The sequence below is a fragment of the Microchirus variegatus genome (assembly GCF_963457635.1).
Source record: "Microchirus variegatus genome assembly, chromosome: 1".
In the NCBI taxonomy this organism is placed as follows: domain Eukaryota; kingdom Metazoa; phylum Chordata; class Actinopteri; order Pleuronectiformes; family Soleidae; genus Microchirus; species Microchirus variegatus.
In genome coordinates this window covers 44,233,727-44,250,192 of record NC_139802.1, presented here as the reverse complement: position 1 = coordinate 44,250,192, position 16,466 = coordinate 44,233,727, and the positions used below count along the sequence as shown (strand labels likewise).

General features: G+C 43.5%; 1 protein-coding gene across 1 annotated transcript in view; it reads right to left on the bottom strand.

The window, feature by feature from the left end:
• Window positions 1-325: 325 nt before the first annotated feature.
• The window catches only part of stxbp1a (syntaxin binding protein 1a), a gene marked incomplete at both ends in the record, with an annotated part of 22,852 nt that continues 6,711 nt past the window's right edge, over window positions 326-16,466 (bottom strand). The window contains 18 exons of the mRNA XM_083886450.1: window positions 326-432; window positions 1,984-2,138; window positions 4,723-4,808; window positions 4,909-5,010; window positions 5,094-5,203; window positions 5,369-5,507; window positions 5,888-5,968; window positions 6,061-6,126; window positions 7,075-7,138; window positions 7,253-7,360; window positions 7,469-7,599; window positions 7,731-7,815; window positions 8,387-8,535; window positions 11,488-11,591; window positions 12,354-12,432; window positions 12,565-12,641; window positions 12,743-12,824; window positions 12,926-12,975. Of these exons, the coding sequence (XP_083742576.1) occupies window positions 326-432; window positions 1,984-2,138; window positions 4,723-4,808; window positions 4,909-5,010; window positions 5,094-5,203; window positions 5,369-5,507; window positions 5,888-5,968; window positions 6,061-6,126; window positions 7,075-7,138; window positions 7,253-7,360; window positions 7,469-7,599; window positions 7,731-7,815; window positions 8,387-8,535; window positions 11,488-11,591; window positions 12,354-12,432; window positions 12,565-12,641; window positions 12,743-12,824; window positions 12,926-12,975 (1,775 nt within the window). The remainder of the gene's footprint in view (window positions 433-1,983; window positions 2,139-4,722; window positions 4,809-4,908; window positions 5,011-5,093; window positions 5,204-5,368; window positions 5,508-5,887; window positions 5,969-6,060; window positions 6,127-7,074; window positions 7,139-7,252; window positions 7,361-7,468; window positions 7,600-7,730; window positions 7,816-8,386; window positions 8,536-11,487; window positions 11,592-12,353; window positions 12,433-12,564; window positions 12,642-12,742; window positions 12,825-12,925; window positions 12,976-16,466) is intronic.

The window sequence follows — 16,466 nt, the reverse complement described above, 5'->3', positions numbered from 1 at the left end:
TTGAATTTGGTCTCGCTGTAGTCACGTGACTTTATGAGACTTTATGAATTCTGATTGGCTGACTGACAGGAAGTGGAGCCTGCTGGAGCGCTCCATGCTCTGAGGAGAGGTCAGGGCTGCCCATCACTGAAGGACATGGGGGTGGAGTTACATAACACGTTACTGAGTGTTAAATAAATAAATAAAAAAAAAATAAAAAAAATAAAGAAAAGGAACAAGGAGGAAGCCCTTGTGCTGTGGAGGTTCAGAAAGGGCTTCACTGTGCGGCTGCCTTTACTTTTTTCAGTGTGATTTCTCTCTCCCTCCCTCCCAAACTGTCTCTGCCTCACTCGGAGGGGTCTGCCTCCTCAAAGGAAACCCTAGTGGACTCTCGGAAGTCCGGGTGCTGCAGGTCCGATAAGAATTTGGTGGGGGTGAGCATGTGGGTGGCACCTGTGGAGGAACAGAGGCGGCTTCACCACTCGTCTCTCAGCACAAGCCACACCCCCCTCCCTGCCCCGCCCCCCCCCCCCCTCACCCAACTCTCTCCAAACACAACAGGGTTAAAACAAGCCACCTTACACACACACACACAACACACACAATACACACACGGACATAAAAACACACAACACACAGAAGTAGAAGTGATGGCGTGGCTGCAATTTAAACACAACAGTTGTTTTTTAAAAAGACAATAAGAGCTGAAGCACACACACACACACGGACACACACACACACACACAAACACACACTGGCAAAGCTTTAACAACACATGAAATAAACAGTACAGAGGGGCAGAACACAAACAACACACTGCACACACACACACACGATACTGTCCTCCATATTACACTGTCACGTGTCGCGTGGACTTTTGTGTTTGTGTTTGCACACAAAAAAAAAACGCTGAAAAAACTAAAATTAAATTTAAATTTTCTTCTTATTTCCCTCTTATAGTGTGTGTGAGTCAAACATAAGTCGGACACTAACTAGACAGCGACCCGTTGAGCCGTTGCTCAAAAACTCTGTAGCCAATGGGCAGGCAGCTGCCTAAGCCCCGCCCACAAACAGAAAAAACCACGGCGCAAAGAACAAATCAGAAAAGTTTGAAAATATTAACACAAACACAAAAAAATTAAAAAAAAAAATTTTGTGCCTAAATCTAACAGGTTACCAAAAATATAACCAGTAAAACACCTCAGGTGGTTAAAACACTAACTTTTAACTGTCCGTTACTTGACTACGGTTGGTTGTTAGCGCACAGCGTGAAAATTGTCAAATCTCCGAATGACCACGAAATAGGACCATTTATCGGAAAAAGCAACAGAGTGTGGAATCAGGATCGTTATATAAACGGAACTGCAGCTGCGTTAGCGTTACGGAAACTTTCTGCAACTCTACGGCGACGCGGAGCGCGTAAAGTTAGCAGGTTTTTAACGTGTAATTAAAGGCGCCGTATGTGAGAATGTGGCCAAAAACGGTTACTACATTCAAATTCAGAATACCGAGGTATTTTTCGGTCGGTTTCGTTTTTCTTGACGTAACTGGCAACCCGTGGTTGCTCGGCAGCTGAGACTCTACTGACTGCAATGATTGGTAGACGGCGGTAGGCGGCGCCACATGACGCCAAAACATGATTTCAGTATGTCGCATGAACATTATTCCTGAGTCTCTGTGACATATTAGGAGGATTTTATGGCCTTTAAACTACAAAATTTTACGTAAAAAATTTCTTACGTAACATCATTGATTCCTGAAAATGGTCACCCGATAAAATCTACGCCATTCTTAGCTACATGCCAAAATATGGAACGTACATATTCTTAATATAGAGTTACGCTAATGTAGAGTCCATCATACCTGAACTACAACAACAACAGAGCCACGCCCCCCACTCGGCCATGGCAACCGTCTACCGGTCAACCCTTCTTCGAATGGGCTCAGTGGCGCCCCCTGCCCCGCAGCCCCACAGCCCCGCCCCCCCCGGGTCGCGTGACTCACCGATGACGGCTTCCCATTTCCCGTTGGCCTGTGTGACCTCGTAGGCGCAGCGCATCTCGCTGAAGGACACGCCCCCGATGATGAAGACCATGACGCGTGGACCCGTGCGATATTCTCCAGGTGTCTTGTTCTTGTGCCAGTGTCCGTACCGAGCGCTGAGAAGGAAATAAAATGTATAATTTCAAACAAACCTTGTGTTTTTGATGAAGGGAGACTGTTCTACGACGTTAAAATCACTGTATTTGTTAATGGACTCTCACCGCACACCGAACCCCATTGAGAAAATCGGCATTTTTTTTTTAGCTCACAAGGACACAGGAGCTGCTGGTCCACCGCTGCCTCGTGTGGTCACTTTGTGTCACTGAGGTGAATCTGAACAAAGGGTTTCAAACACCAAAGTCATAAGTTGACACAGTTGAACGTAGTAATGGAGGCAGCAGTGGATCAACAGCTCCTGTGTGCTGTGACGTAAAATCGCCGGTTTTCTCTATACCATTGGTTCTCAAAGTGCGGCCCGGGGCCCAATGGCGGCCCACAGAAACATTTCTGGCGGCCCTGCAATGAATTACAGTTGATAGTTTTAATCCAGGAGCTTCTAAAGCTTGTTAAATGTTTATTGGACATTACTGGATACAGACCAATGAGTGTAAACAAAAATACTGGGTATTTACCTGGTTTCTTTATGGTGAATTTTAGTGTATTATTGTGTTATAAGCTGGTAATAAGCAGGTAGCTACAGCCCCCAATTACTAGCTATTTACCCAGTAAATATATGGTAACAGAAATGTGTTACTTGGTATTAACCTGTAATTAGAAAGTAAGAACAATGGCCAAAATACTGGGTAATTACCTGGTTTCTATATGGTGAATTTTAGTGTATTATTGGGTTATAAGCTGGTAATAAGCAGGTAGCTACAGCCCCCAATTACTAGCTATTTACCCAGTAAATATATGGTAACAGAAATGTGTTACTTGGTATTAACCTGTAATTAGAAGGTAAACAATGGTCAAAATACTGGGTAATTACCCAGTAAATTATAGAGCGTTATTATATTAATGCTTAAATTACATTATATTAACGCTTATATTACTTAACGCTAAACTGTAGAACTGCAATCTGGTCATTAAAATTATTGCAAATGGGATTTCTTTCTGTTTTTTTCCCCTTTGGCGTTCCTCAGTCCAATGTTGGGTTCCTAAATTGGCCCTCAGGTATCAGAACTTTGAGAACCTCTGCTCTATGGGGTTTGGTGTGAGGGGAGGAAACAGTAGAGTAAAATAATCCTGCCTACTGTACCTTTAAGACCAGAATTTTATGTGTGTGTTTTTCCACAGAACTGCGGGGGGGGGGGGGGGGGCAACAGATGAATCTGATCCTGAATCAATAAACACCAGCAGCAGAGTGTGCGACTGTTATCCAGGTCAGTTTATTTATCATCGACTTACTGGCTGATTTCTAAAGACATTTATATGCATGTTTCTGTTTGATCTTCTCTGCCAGCGAATGAGTAAATGTTGCTGAAATCTTTTATAAAGTAAAAATTAAAGGTTCAATGATTTCACTAAATCATCGTGTCGGTCATCAGTGAATCGTTTATTCATGATTATTGACGACGAAGTATTGATCCATCAGTCGTCGTCGCCTTCACCAAAATGACTATCGATCCAACACGAACGCTGAGTCGGCGTCAATTTATTCTCTGTTGTGATTATTGTTTTTGTTTATTTTGCGCACTTTTCACGGCAGACTTTGACCAGTGAGGGTTTTTTAACCAACAAAGTGAGGTCCTTTTTACGAAGTGAGGACATTTTGGCCGGTCCTCACTTTTGTTTTCATTGAAATCACTTCCTTAGGCTGTAAACATGCTACGGTCCCCAATTTGGTACAAAAACCCTGTTTTCCAGCCCCTGGTGGATTCACACACTTTTTGCTCTGGGGCTCCACCTGCAGACATCTTATGGTACTGCACCCAGTAGTTCTTTATAGATGTCATTCATGAAGTAGATATGTGTAATGGTGTTGATTTATAAAGTGGAAATGCTGGTCCTCAGTATGCAGAAAGTACAAGAATGTGTGCGTGTGTGTGTGTCTTCTTGTACTTGCGGCATAACGAGGACCAGTGAGGGTTTTTAACCAACAAAGTGAGGTCCTTTTTAGGAAGTGAGAACATTTTGGCCGGTCCTCTCTGTGTTTTCATTGAAATCACTTCCTTAGGTTGTAAACATGCTACGGTCCCCAATTTGATACAAAAACCCTGTTTTCCAGCCCCTGGTGGATTCACACACTTTTTGCTCTGGGGCTCCACCTGCAGACATTTTATGGTACTGCACCCAGTAGTTCTTTATAGATGTCATTCATGAAGTAGTAGTATTTGTGATGGTGTTGATTTATAAAGTGGAAATGCGGGTCCTCACTTTGTCAGCACATTTACCCGGTCCTCAGTATGCAGCAAGTACAAGAATGTGTGCGTGTGTGTGTGTCTTCTTGTACTTGCAGCATAACGAGGACCAGTGAGGGCTTTTAACCAACAAAGTGAGGTCATTTTTACGAAGTGAGGGCATTTTTGTCGGGCCTCACTTTGTTTTCATTGAAATCAGCTCCTTAGGTTGTAAACATGCTAAGGTCCTCAATTTGGTACAAAAACCTACAAGAATGTGTGTGTGTGTGTGTGTGTGTGTGTGTGTGTGTGTGTGTGTGTGTGTGTGTGTGTGTGTGTGTGTGTGTGTGTGTGTGTGTACCTGACTGCAGTGGTGCTGAAGGAGGCAGATGAGCGGGTGGAGATGTACGGGTAGTGCTTGGTGTCCAGTTTATCATCGATAGCGTCCTACAGGACAACAAAAAAACATACATCATCATCATAATAATAATAAATACTGTATTTGTCAGAAAACACATTTCAGAAGCAACCAATCACACACACACACCTCAATGATGTCCTTGACCAGTGGTGTCCAGCGGGACAGCTGATAGGTCTGTTCGCTCACGCGCTCCTTCCTGTCCAACTTCTTTCCTCGGCGGAGGGTGGACTGAAGACGGCAGACAAAGGAGAAGTGTATGAATACATGAATGAAACCGTTAAGAAAATAAAATAAAAGTGTGAGGCTCTTACGTCTGTGATGATGGGGACGCCCAGGTGAGCCATGTTGGTGATGATCTCGCTGTCCTCAGGAGGAATCTGGGCGTGTTGGATCAGCTTGTTCAGGTTCTCCTCCGTGATGCCTGAACACACACACGCAGGTTTTCTCAAATTCATGCATTCACAAGGCAACAAAAACATGAGGCTGGAGAGACGTTGAACTTTGACCTACAAAAGTGAATCATCCTCAAGACGTTCTTGAGATACCTCCTTGATAGGATGAGTCATTTTTCTGTCGTTCCACTCACCGTTCTTGAGGAAAATGTAGAGCAGGATGATGCGGATCTTGTCGTACGTGCTAACGTTAGCGTCCAGCAGGATTGGCACGATGGCCCTCATCGGGTCTTTGATCTTCTCCCCCTCTGCGTCTGTTCCCATGGCCAAGTCCTGCAAGAGAAAACGGTAAACGGTAATCTCAGGTCATTGAAATTTTCTTTATGGGCCCAAAATGGGTTTGAGTAACTGTTTAGCTCTAAACGTTGACCAGAAACATCCTTGTTCTGACAAATGTGTAGGTTTTCACTGGAAGTCTTGGTGAGATTCAGTTTTTCAGCTTCTGACCAGGTCACAGTGAACGTGATCTTCAATATTTGGCCACCAAAATCTGATCAAGTTCACCAGAGCATCCATGTGAAGGTTTGTGCCAAACTTCAAAGGATTCCCTCAAGACGTTCTTGAGATATCACGTTCAGAAGAACGGGACAAATGGATGGACGACGACAAGAAAACACGGTGTTAAAGGCGTTAAAACTCAATCGTGATCTCACCTGTTCAACGCGGCACAGTTTGTCCACTGTTCCCTGGTAATGTTTCATACAGTCTTCGGCCAACTGCAGGTGAGTGGAGTACTGAGGGAGACAAAAGGCAACAGTCAGCGCTAACGCTCACCGACTAATACAAACACACACAAACACACAGGAAAACACAAACACACACTGACCTTACTGAGCTCCTTCTGGTACTGTGGCATCTTCTTTAGCATCTGAGACAAATCCCTCATTGTAGTCTGTGGAGACAAAAGACACAAGTGGTGCTTGAAGACTTTGTAAACTAACATTTACGAAGGCTAAGGTCAAACCACATATCCTAGATCATATATTTATATATATCTGATACGGGGCCATGTGACAAATCAGCACATTAGCTAGCTAGCTTATTTAAAAAAGAATTATATTTGGCTCAAAAGTGACAAAGACACTGAGCTAACATTACATTCCTGTGGTGATTAGCTAGCTAGTTAGTTGGTCAGTAAATCCTATTTATTTTTTCTGAAAAGTTACAGCCACTGAGCTAACATTAGATTACTGTCAACACAAAGATGATATTAGTGATGAATATCGTATGTTAGTTAGCTAGCTAGCTTATTTAAAGAATTACATTTGGTTGAAAAGTGACAAAGACACTGAGCTAACATTACATTCCTGTGGTGATTAGCTTACACTAGCTAGCTAGTTAGTTTTTTTCTGAAAAGTAACAGCCACTGAACTAACGTTACATAACAGTGAACACTGATGATATTAGTGATGGATAGCATACATTAGTTAGCTAGCTAGCTTAGTAAATTTAATTAAAATTTGCTGACTAGTGACAGTGCTACTGAGCTAATAAAACATGCCTGTCAACGCTGTTTGTTCATGATGTTAGCAGCAAATAGCTTATGTCAACTAGCTAGCGAGCTAGCTAGAAAGTGATGTGATGGAAGTAGGGATGCACCGAATTTCACGTGATTGGCCATGACCGGTCAAATGCACTTGCACGCCGCATGATTAAAAGCTCAATGCTATGCTAAGCTAATCACCCTACAGATACATGTTAAATACACACTCTGGCTGGTTTTCCTGTTCAGATTGCTCTAGAAACACGGCGGTAAAAGATGGCCACCTGCATGAAATAATGTCATTACTGGCTGTTTTATTTTGAAGGGATTAAACTGAACGTTCAGGCTCCTCATTACCTTCTCTCCAGAAGTGTTCATCCTCTTGCTGGCGGAAAATTCCTTCAGCTGACGCGTCACCTCCCTGAAACACAGAACACACACACACAGCAGTCAGAGGACGAACCAATGACACACGGGTACAAACGATTTGTTTTATTGTGTTTATAAAGCGGTGAAGACAAACAGCGTTACTCACTGGGAAACCTCGGCTATGTGTTTGTGTCTCAGGCTAACCCACAGGTCATCGTCCTCGTGCAGCAGGACCTCCTTCTCGCGGGAGTCTCCGATTCCGCTGGTCTCGTACCTGCGGAGGAGGATCACTCACGTCTTGAATTTACTTAAAAAAACATCACATCATTAACACGCAAACACAGGACTGGAGAGCGACACGGTGAAATGTTTTTTGTCGTACTTGTAGACGTCGTTTTCGATGGGCAGCAGGTCGTAGCCCATGGCCTGGAAGGTGAGCTCATGGAGGACGGGCGAGACGGGATCGAACGCCCTGTCCAGGATGATCAGCTGTGAGCGAGCCTTATCTGGACCCTACAGAAGAAAGAGAGGAAACGCAACAAAATATGAATGCTGAGAATATACTGTACCATCCCGTCCAGACTCGTGAAATACGATGATAGCACCAAATTTTATTTCATTAGCATATTAAATGCTGAGCTCACCTCTCCCATGGTGGGGTCATCAGCTTTGTAGGCGTCCAGTTTGTCCTGAACCAGCTGAGCCAGCGTGGCGTTGTCCTTGTACTCCCTGACACCAAGACGGAAAAGAAACGAGATAAACAAGATAAAGATGCGTCCAAATGGGCTGCACCATATTGGTAAATATAAGGCTATCTGCAAGGTAGCACCTACCCCTACACCCTACCCCCTAAATTGTAAATTTCTATATGAAAAAAATACATAGGTTTTGATCCGAGTAGCTCATTTTTTGTGGTGATGGTAAACAGGAGCGTATCGTCTGCATAGAGAGGAAAGCTAACGTTAAAACAAGCTACAAAACAAGTTTAATCCATACCTGTTTTTAACTTACAGCAGCACTTAAACTAAATAAGTGTCATTGTTACATTGGGGGAAATAACATGACATGACTTATCGTAACATTTAAATATTGCCACCAAATATTTATTCTTCGCATTTTTCTCTCATTCTTGGCTTTTTTAAAGTTAGCTAGCTGGTCGGAAGTCTGAAGTGGGATTGACTCGGTGACCGGCATCAGTAGCTCGTCATAATTTAATCCGTTCGTTCCACTTATTACCCATTTTAACCACGCGGGCCGCTAGCTTGACCTGCTTTTAGCGCCCCCTGCTGCTGCTGCTCACCCTCGGTATCTGACGGCAGGGTACTCCTTCAGGGTGGCGCAGAGCGTGGCCAGCTGCTCGGCCAGCCTCTCCATCACTGGGTTCTTGAGCTGGGTCTTGTGAGGACTGTAGAAACTGTGGAAGGCATCTGGATTGTCCAGAGAGTACACCTGCACACACACACACACACACACACACACACACACACACACACGTATTATATGACACTGAAATCAAGAAGTCACTTGAAAATGGTCACCCAGTAAAATCTACACCATCATATATGTATGTTTTCTTAGCTACGTCCTGTTAGACAGACTTTTTCCAACAGGAAATTCAAGTTTCCAAACCGTTGGAACTATCCCTTTAATTTCCTCACTATTCTCTCTGCTCATCCTTCCTCTTTCCTCGTCTTTCCTCTTCCCAGCATCCCTCACTACCTCTCCCTCCTCCTCCTCCTCCTCCTCCTCCATCTGTCCACGGTCACGTGACAAACGCTGCTCCTACGTTTGTCTGGTTTCCATTGGTTACCGCCCTCCCGTGAGGACCCTGACTCGTCCAATCGGACAGCAGCGTCGGGACCCAGAGGGCGGGGCTAAAACGCTGCAATTTGCCTGGAGCTGAAAAAAATCACCGACTCTGAATTAATTAGAGCAGACAGGAGCGAGGAAGCAAGGCATTGTGGGATAGAGAGAGAGAGAGAGAGAGAGAGAGAGTAAAGGATGATGAGAGGAAATATACAAATAAACATAATATAAGGTAGACATGTAACAGTGCCTACAAAGTGCTTAATCTTTCTAAATGTGTCCTCTCTCATGTCCTCAGTCCTCCCTCCCACAACAACAAAAACCCAGGTTGGAAATCTTTGAAGGGCAGAGAAGGAGGAGGGAACACATTTTCCAAAAACAGAGTGACCGCTGAGTCAGCGGCACTGTGCAAAGACGCCACCAGGGAGTGTTATTTATGTTTCTATCTTTGTCTTCTGTTAATAATCCCCGATGCTATTAACCTACAACCTCACTGTTTTTCATGTGTCAGCTCGTCGACTCACTGCTTCAACTCTTTCTGTCTTTGCAGAGACAGAGAGGGACACGACAATTCTGTGTCTCTCACGCCAGGGCCGTACCTATGTTCCCCAGGTCCTGTGTTACCCACTTTGTAAGTGACCAGGGAAAACAGGACCCTTATATGTTGTGTTGTTCACCCAAAGGGTCCTTATATTCCCCACTGTTCACCCAAAGGGTCCTATTTTCCCCCGCTTTGTATGTGACCGGGAACATAGGACCCTTATATTCCCCACTGTTCACCCAAAGGGTCCTTATATTCCCTGCTGTTCACCTAAAGGGTCCTTATATTCCCCACTGTTCACCCAAAGCGTCCTTATATACCCCGCTGTTCACCCAAAGGGTCCTTATATTCCCCACTGTTCACCCAAAGGGTCCTTGTATTGCCTGCTGTTCACCCAAAGGGTCCTTATATTCCCCGCTGTTCACCCAAAGGGTCCTTATATTCCCTGCTGTTCACCCAAAGGGTCCTTATATTCCCCACTGTTCACCCAAAGGGTCCTTATATTCCCCGCTGTTCACCCAAAGGGTCCTTATATTCCCCTCTGTTCACCCAAAGAGTCCTTATATTCCCCGCTGTTCACCCAAAGGGTCCTTATATTCCCCACTGTTCACCCAAAGGGTCCTTGTATTGCCTGCTGTTCACCCAAAGGGTCCTTATATTCCCCACTGTTCACCCAAAGGGTCCTTGTATTGCCTGCTGTTCACCCAAAGGGTCCTTATATTCCCCGCTGTTCACCCAAAGGGTCCTTATATTCCCTGCTGTTCACCCAAAGGGTCCTTATATTCCCCACTGTTCACCCAAAGGGTCCTTATATTCCCCGCTGTTCACCCAAAGGGTCCTTATATTCCCCTCTGTTCACCCAAAGAGTCCTTATATTCCCCGCTGTTCACCCAAAGGGTCCTTATATTCCCCACTGTTCACCCAAAGGGTCCTTGTATTGCCTGCTGTTCACCCAAAGGGTCCTTATATTCCCCACTGTTCACCCAAAGGGTCCTTATATTCCCCGCTGTTCACCCAAAGGGTCCTTATATTCCCCACTGTTCACCCAAAGGGTCCTTATATTCCCCGCTGTTCACCCAAAGGGTCCTTATATTCCCCTCTGTTCACCCAAAGGGTCCTTATATTCCCCACTGTTCACCCAAAGGGTCCTTATATTCCCCGCTGTTCACCCAAAGGGTCCTTATATTCCCCTCTGTTCACCCAAAGGGTCCTTATATTCCCCACTGTTCACCCAAAGGGTCCTTATATTCCCCGCTGTTCACCCAAAGGGTCCTATCTTCCCCCGCTTTGTATGTGACCGGGAACATAGGACCCTTATATTCCAAACTGTTCACCCAAAGGGTCCTTATATTCCCCGCTGTTCACCCAAAGGGTCCTTATATTCCCCACTGTTCACCCAAAGGGTCCTTATATTCCCCGCTGTTCACCCAAAGGGTCCTATATTCCCTGCTGTTCACCCAAAGGGTCCTTATATTCCCCACTGTTCACCCAAAGGGTCCTTATATTCCCCGCTGTTCACCCAAATGGTCCTTATATTCCCCACTGTTCACCCAAAGGGTCCTATATTCCCCGTTGTTCACCCAAATGGTCCTTATATTCCCCGCTGTTCACCCAAAGGGTCCTTATATTCCCCGGTGTTCACCCAAAGGGTCCTATGTTCCCCGCTTTGTGACCGGGGAAAAATAGGACCCTTATATACCCCACTGTTCACCCAAAGGGTCCTTATATTCCCCGCTGTTCACCCAAAGGGTCCTTATATTCCCCGCTGTTCACCCAAAGGGTCCTATGTTCCCAGCTTTGTATGTGACCGGGAACATAGGACCCTTATATTCCCCACTGTTCACCCAAAGGGTCCTTATATTCCCTGCTGTTCACCTAAAGGGTCCTTATATTCCCCACTGTTCACCCAAAGGGTCCTTATATTCCCCACTGTTCACCCAAAGGGTCCTTATATTCCCTGCTGTTCACCCAAAGGGTCCTTATATTCCCAGCTTTGTATGTGACCGGGGAACCTTGGACCCGGGGAACATAGGTACGACCCCCCTCGCGCCTACCTGAGACTCGTAGGGAAGGAAAGCGATGTTGATCTCCGTCAGAGTCTTTGTGGTTTTCGACGCGCGGCTCTTCACCAGCTCGTTGAACAGAGGATCGGGGCAGGCTACGAACCACAGAACACAAACAACAGCGTTTACATTTCATACATCGACGACACACAACGTTAGTGACTAGCATTTGTTGTTACTGCGACGTTTTTATTTCTGAAATGCCACATAAAGAGTCTATCAAATAGCCTGGGCTAGCTTGCTAGTTAGCAAACCTGGATACAACACTAACATTAACCACAGGAAATCAAATGTTTTGCGCTGCTAGCTAGCTAATTGTTCTTAAAAAACTGGGATATTATGTAAATTAGTGTATTTTTCTCTTAACTAGCTAACTGTTGTTAAAAACTGGGTATTATGTAAACTAGTGTATTTTTCTGTTAACTAGCTAGCTAATTGTTGTTAAAAACTGGGATATTATGTAAAATAGTTTATTTTCTGTTCACTAGCTAGCTAATTGTTCTTAAAACTGGGATATTATGTAAACTAGTTTATTTTTCTGTCAACTAGCGAGCTAATTGTTCTTAAAAAACTGGGATATTATGTAACCTAGATTATGTTTACGTTGACTAGTTAGCTAATTGTTCTTAAAAACAAGATAAAATATGTTAGTTTCAGAATTTCACAAGTTAGATAAGTTGTGCTAGCTTGGTTCACAGATGTGCACCAGTAGGACAGCTTGGTTCGTTAGCTTGCTAGATAGCGAACCCAGCTATCAAACTAGGTTGGAGGCAGTGGACAGTGAACTACTGTTCTGCTGAATTTACATAAACAGTGTAATAATTATATATTATTAATAACAATAATAACAAACTCACAGTCAGTGAAGAAAACGTGAGCTGCCTTGTATTTCGCTGAATGGGGATCTTTGAAGTCTCCGATGAGGGTGTGGACGGACTGAGGACACACACACACACACACACACACACACAGAGTCAGACACAGCGCACACTTCTGTTAGCATTGATCGTATGTATGTGTGTGTGTGTGTGTGTGTGTGTGTGTGTGTGTGTGTGTGTGCGCGCTAACCTTCTCTGTAGGTGTGATCAGGTAAATGGCCTCCAGACTGGGCAGAGGTTCTCGCCGCTTGTTGATGTCCTCGACAACTAGAGGGAGACAAAGCAGCGTGAACGTGAACACACACACACACACACACAAGGACACTGAGGACAAAGACTGAAGGACGTGAAGGACGTGAAGATCTTACTGGTGATTCCCTCCGTCATGATGTCGGTCATCTTGCAGCAGGACGACAGCATCCTCATGCTCAGCTGGTCCACGATCAGCGCCTGGAAACACCAGAGCGCATTTGAGATTACTAACCTAGTTAGCTAGTTAGTTATAAAGCTGTGTGTGTGTGTATATAAGTGTGTGTTCATGATGATCTTACCTTCCATTCTCCCTTCTTCTTTACCTTCTTGATGACATCGTTCATAATCTCTGAAGAGACAAAAAAAACACACATCAGGAACCTGATCTGAGGACTAACCCTGACCTTTAACCTAAACCCAATTTAGGAACCAGGTCTGAACCCCCAAAAATGTCCTCACTACGTATGGATTATACCATTTTTTTGGTCCTCACAAAGCCACTAATACAAGAACACACACACACACTCATCAGGACCAGGTTTTGGTCTCCATGACGACTACAAGTCCTGACAAGGTCAGTGTTTATGACCAAAAAAAGGTCCTAAAATGGCAAAAGAACATTTGAAAAAAACAACTCCCATGATGCATTTCTTCCTGCACTAGGGGAGGAGCTGGACTGTTAAAGTCAAACATGTCCTGAAACAAAGTCACAGAGGAGCGAGTAAAACCTGCCGAATCATCCCGGAAAAATAATCCCGTCCGTCGTGACGTCACGGCGCCGATATTAGCCCGATCATCGCGTCAAAAGCTCGAAATCCTTTTAGGGGTAAATCTCTGTTTGACATCGTGTTGGATTAAACTCTGTAATCTCTGCGGCTGAAACAGTGAGGGATTAAACGTGGATTTGTGTGGATTAGATTAGAGACAACACGGCTAATAAAGACCAAAGGTTTGGTGAAAACACTGACAAACTAAGGACGGGTGAAGACAGAGACAGACGTCCTGTGTTTTCTGTCTACGTTTAAAAAAGAGATTCCCTGACTCAGCGTTTGTCTATTTCTAATCCCTCCTCTGTCCTGGAAGACAAAACCTAAAGAAACTAAAATAACTAAAAAAAAGGACAAACTACAGCAAATAACGTGAACTAAAACGCAGAAAGTGACAGACGTGAACTCGTCTTTTCATCCAGCTGCAGCACGAGGACAGGATGAGACCTCGGGGAGGGATTTCCGTGTCGCACATGCCTCCTTTTTCCTCTGTTTCCTGGTTCTGATAAAAAAGAGTCTGAAACAGGAAGTTTGTCTTTTCAGGGACAACTTTCACTTCCTGTCTCCTGTTTGTTAGCGATACGTCCTCTCACTGATGAACCGATGTGACCTGAACTGAATAAATGGAAGGAATATGCTGCTCTTGAAGCCTGTCATTTCTTGAACGGCCATCAGGTGGCGACATTTTCACACTCTCAGCAGCTACTTTTGGGTCGTCTGCTATATCGCCCCTCCCACTTCCAATTTTCCACGCTTTTTCGCCGAACCTTTTAAATGCGTACATTTTCACCAGGCCTGATGCGGTCGCAAAAATTGGTTCAGACCCTCAAAAATGCGATAAATTTGCCGTAATAATAATAATAATAACTAGCACCGCGAGCAGTTCTGAACGGGTTCGAGCCGATGCCGAGAGCTAAAAAAAATGGGGGACGCCCTTTAATGCGGGGCTACAGCGTGATTGACAGCTACTACTACTCAAAAAAAATGTTTTGGCGAATTTTGTAAATTCGTAATTGGAATTTGGAATTTTTGGAAAAAAAAAATTCTGAAAATCGACACTACCACTTTGTTTGTACAGTTTGTGTTTTTTGCGACTTTTGCAAACATTTAGCGCTAGATTTACGGTTAGCATAAAAACTGAACTACACTGGAAAAAATTAAAATACGTAATTGACTTGAATTCAGCGAATTTATCTAATCACAGCATTTTTGGACTTATTAACCATTATTATGAAGATACTTCAGATAATTTGACTTGTTTTGGGGTATTTTTTGCAGTGTATAGCTGTAGTAGTTTGGCTACAATAGCATCATTTACAGTCAAATTCTCTAATTGTTATTATTAAATATGAACTTGTAGACGCATTCATATTTCCTACATTTCAAAAATGCTACTTTACAAAATGATAAAATACATACATGATAAAAGTCGAGTCACTGTGTGCAGAATTAGATGATTATCGAATAATCCAAAAAAACATGGCGGCATAAAAACGACAACAAACAACATCAACAGCAGAGTCAGGGACGCTGCTGCAGACGAGACCTGAACAAACACAGAGCAACAGCTGTGTCAACCACACACACACACACACGCACACACACACGCACACGCACACACACACACACACACACACACATCCAGTTGAACAGGATCCACATCCTCATGTAAAAACCACAGTGAAGGTGTGACGGCACTTTTTAATGATGTGATCAATTACATTAATCCAGGTTTAAATGTGTCACGAGACGACGACGACGACGACGCGTCAAAGAGCGTATTGTGTCGAGTTTGTGTTGTTGCTGCTTTCACAGCTAATAATAACACAAGGACAGACGTTAGCATGCGATCGTCCAGTGAAATATGTCATATTTATATGGAAAAAACGCTGGAAAATGACAAAATGGACGCAAAGAAACTACATTTATGCTGATTAACGTTTCAAGGGACAGTTCAGGTTGCTCTGCACCAAAGTCCATAGAGAAAATCTGTTGTTGTTTTTTTGCTTTAGGGTGAAATCAAAGTCACAAAATAACAGATTTGTAATATAGACTTTGGTGTGGGAGAGTGAGCGGTTTACAAAAGGGGAACAAACATCAGTTTCCTGAGAGAAAATGCTGCAAAAATACACTTTTTGTATTTGTGTTTTGTTCTTGATTGTTATTCTTTCTGCTTCTTATTCTTCATGTTTGGGGATAATAACAATATTAATACAAGATATATATCAATATATCTCTATATATATATAGATATAGATATATATATATCTATATCTATGCTGTGGCCTCAGAGGTCAGAGGTCATGTGGGCTGTGGAGAGGTGAACAGTTATTTCCCACGCCCCCTGCACTGTTATGACACACAGTCGTGGTCATGTGACTGAAAAACTCACGTTCAAAAACAAACGTTGGTCTTTATCTCAGGCTCGAGCCGAGCCAAGAAATAGAGATTTGGGAAAAAACGCCAAAAGAAACAGAGATTTTAGCGTCTTACTCAAATAAAAACCTACATCATCTTAAGTCTACGACATCTTAAGAGTATGTTTTTACGAGAAAGATGAAGTTGCTCATTGTTCTTACCTCCTAATTACAGGTTAATACCAAGTAACACATTTCTGTTACCATATATTTACTGGGTAAATAGCTAGTAATTGGGGGCTGTAGCTACCTGCTTATTACCAGCTTATAACCTAATAATACACTAAAATTCACCATATAGAAACCAGGTAAATACCCAGTATTTTTGTTTACACTTATTGTTTCTGTATCCAGTAATGTCCAATAAACATTTAACAAGCTTTAGTAGCTCCTGGATTAAAACTATCAACTGTAATTCACTGCAGGGCCGCCAGAAATGTTTCTGCGGGCCGCCATTGGGCCCCGGGCCGCACTTTGAGAACCAATGACGTAGAATTAAGATGGAGTAGATTTTTAGTGCGTGAGCTTTTGTTAAGTGAATGTTAGCTTATTTTTTTCTTATGTCCCACGTCGCTGACTTATGTATAAACACCTTCAAACACCTGAACTATTAGTTTAAGGATGACAGCGTGTCTTTATCTTCTATAAGTACGTGT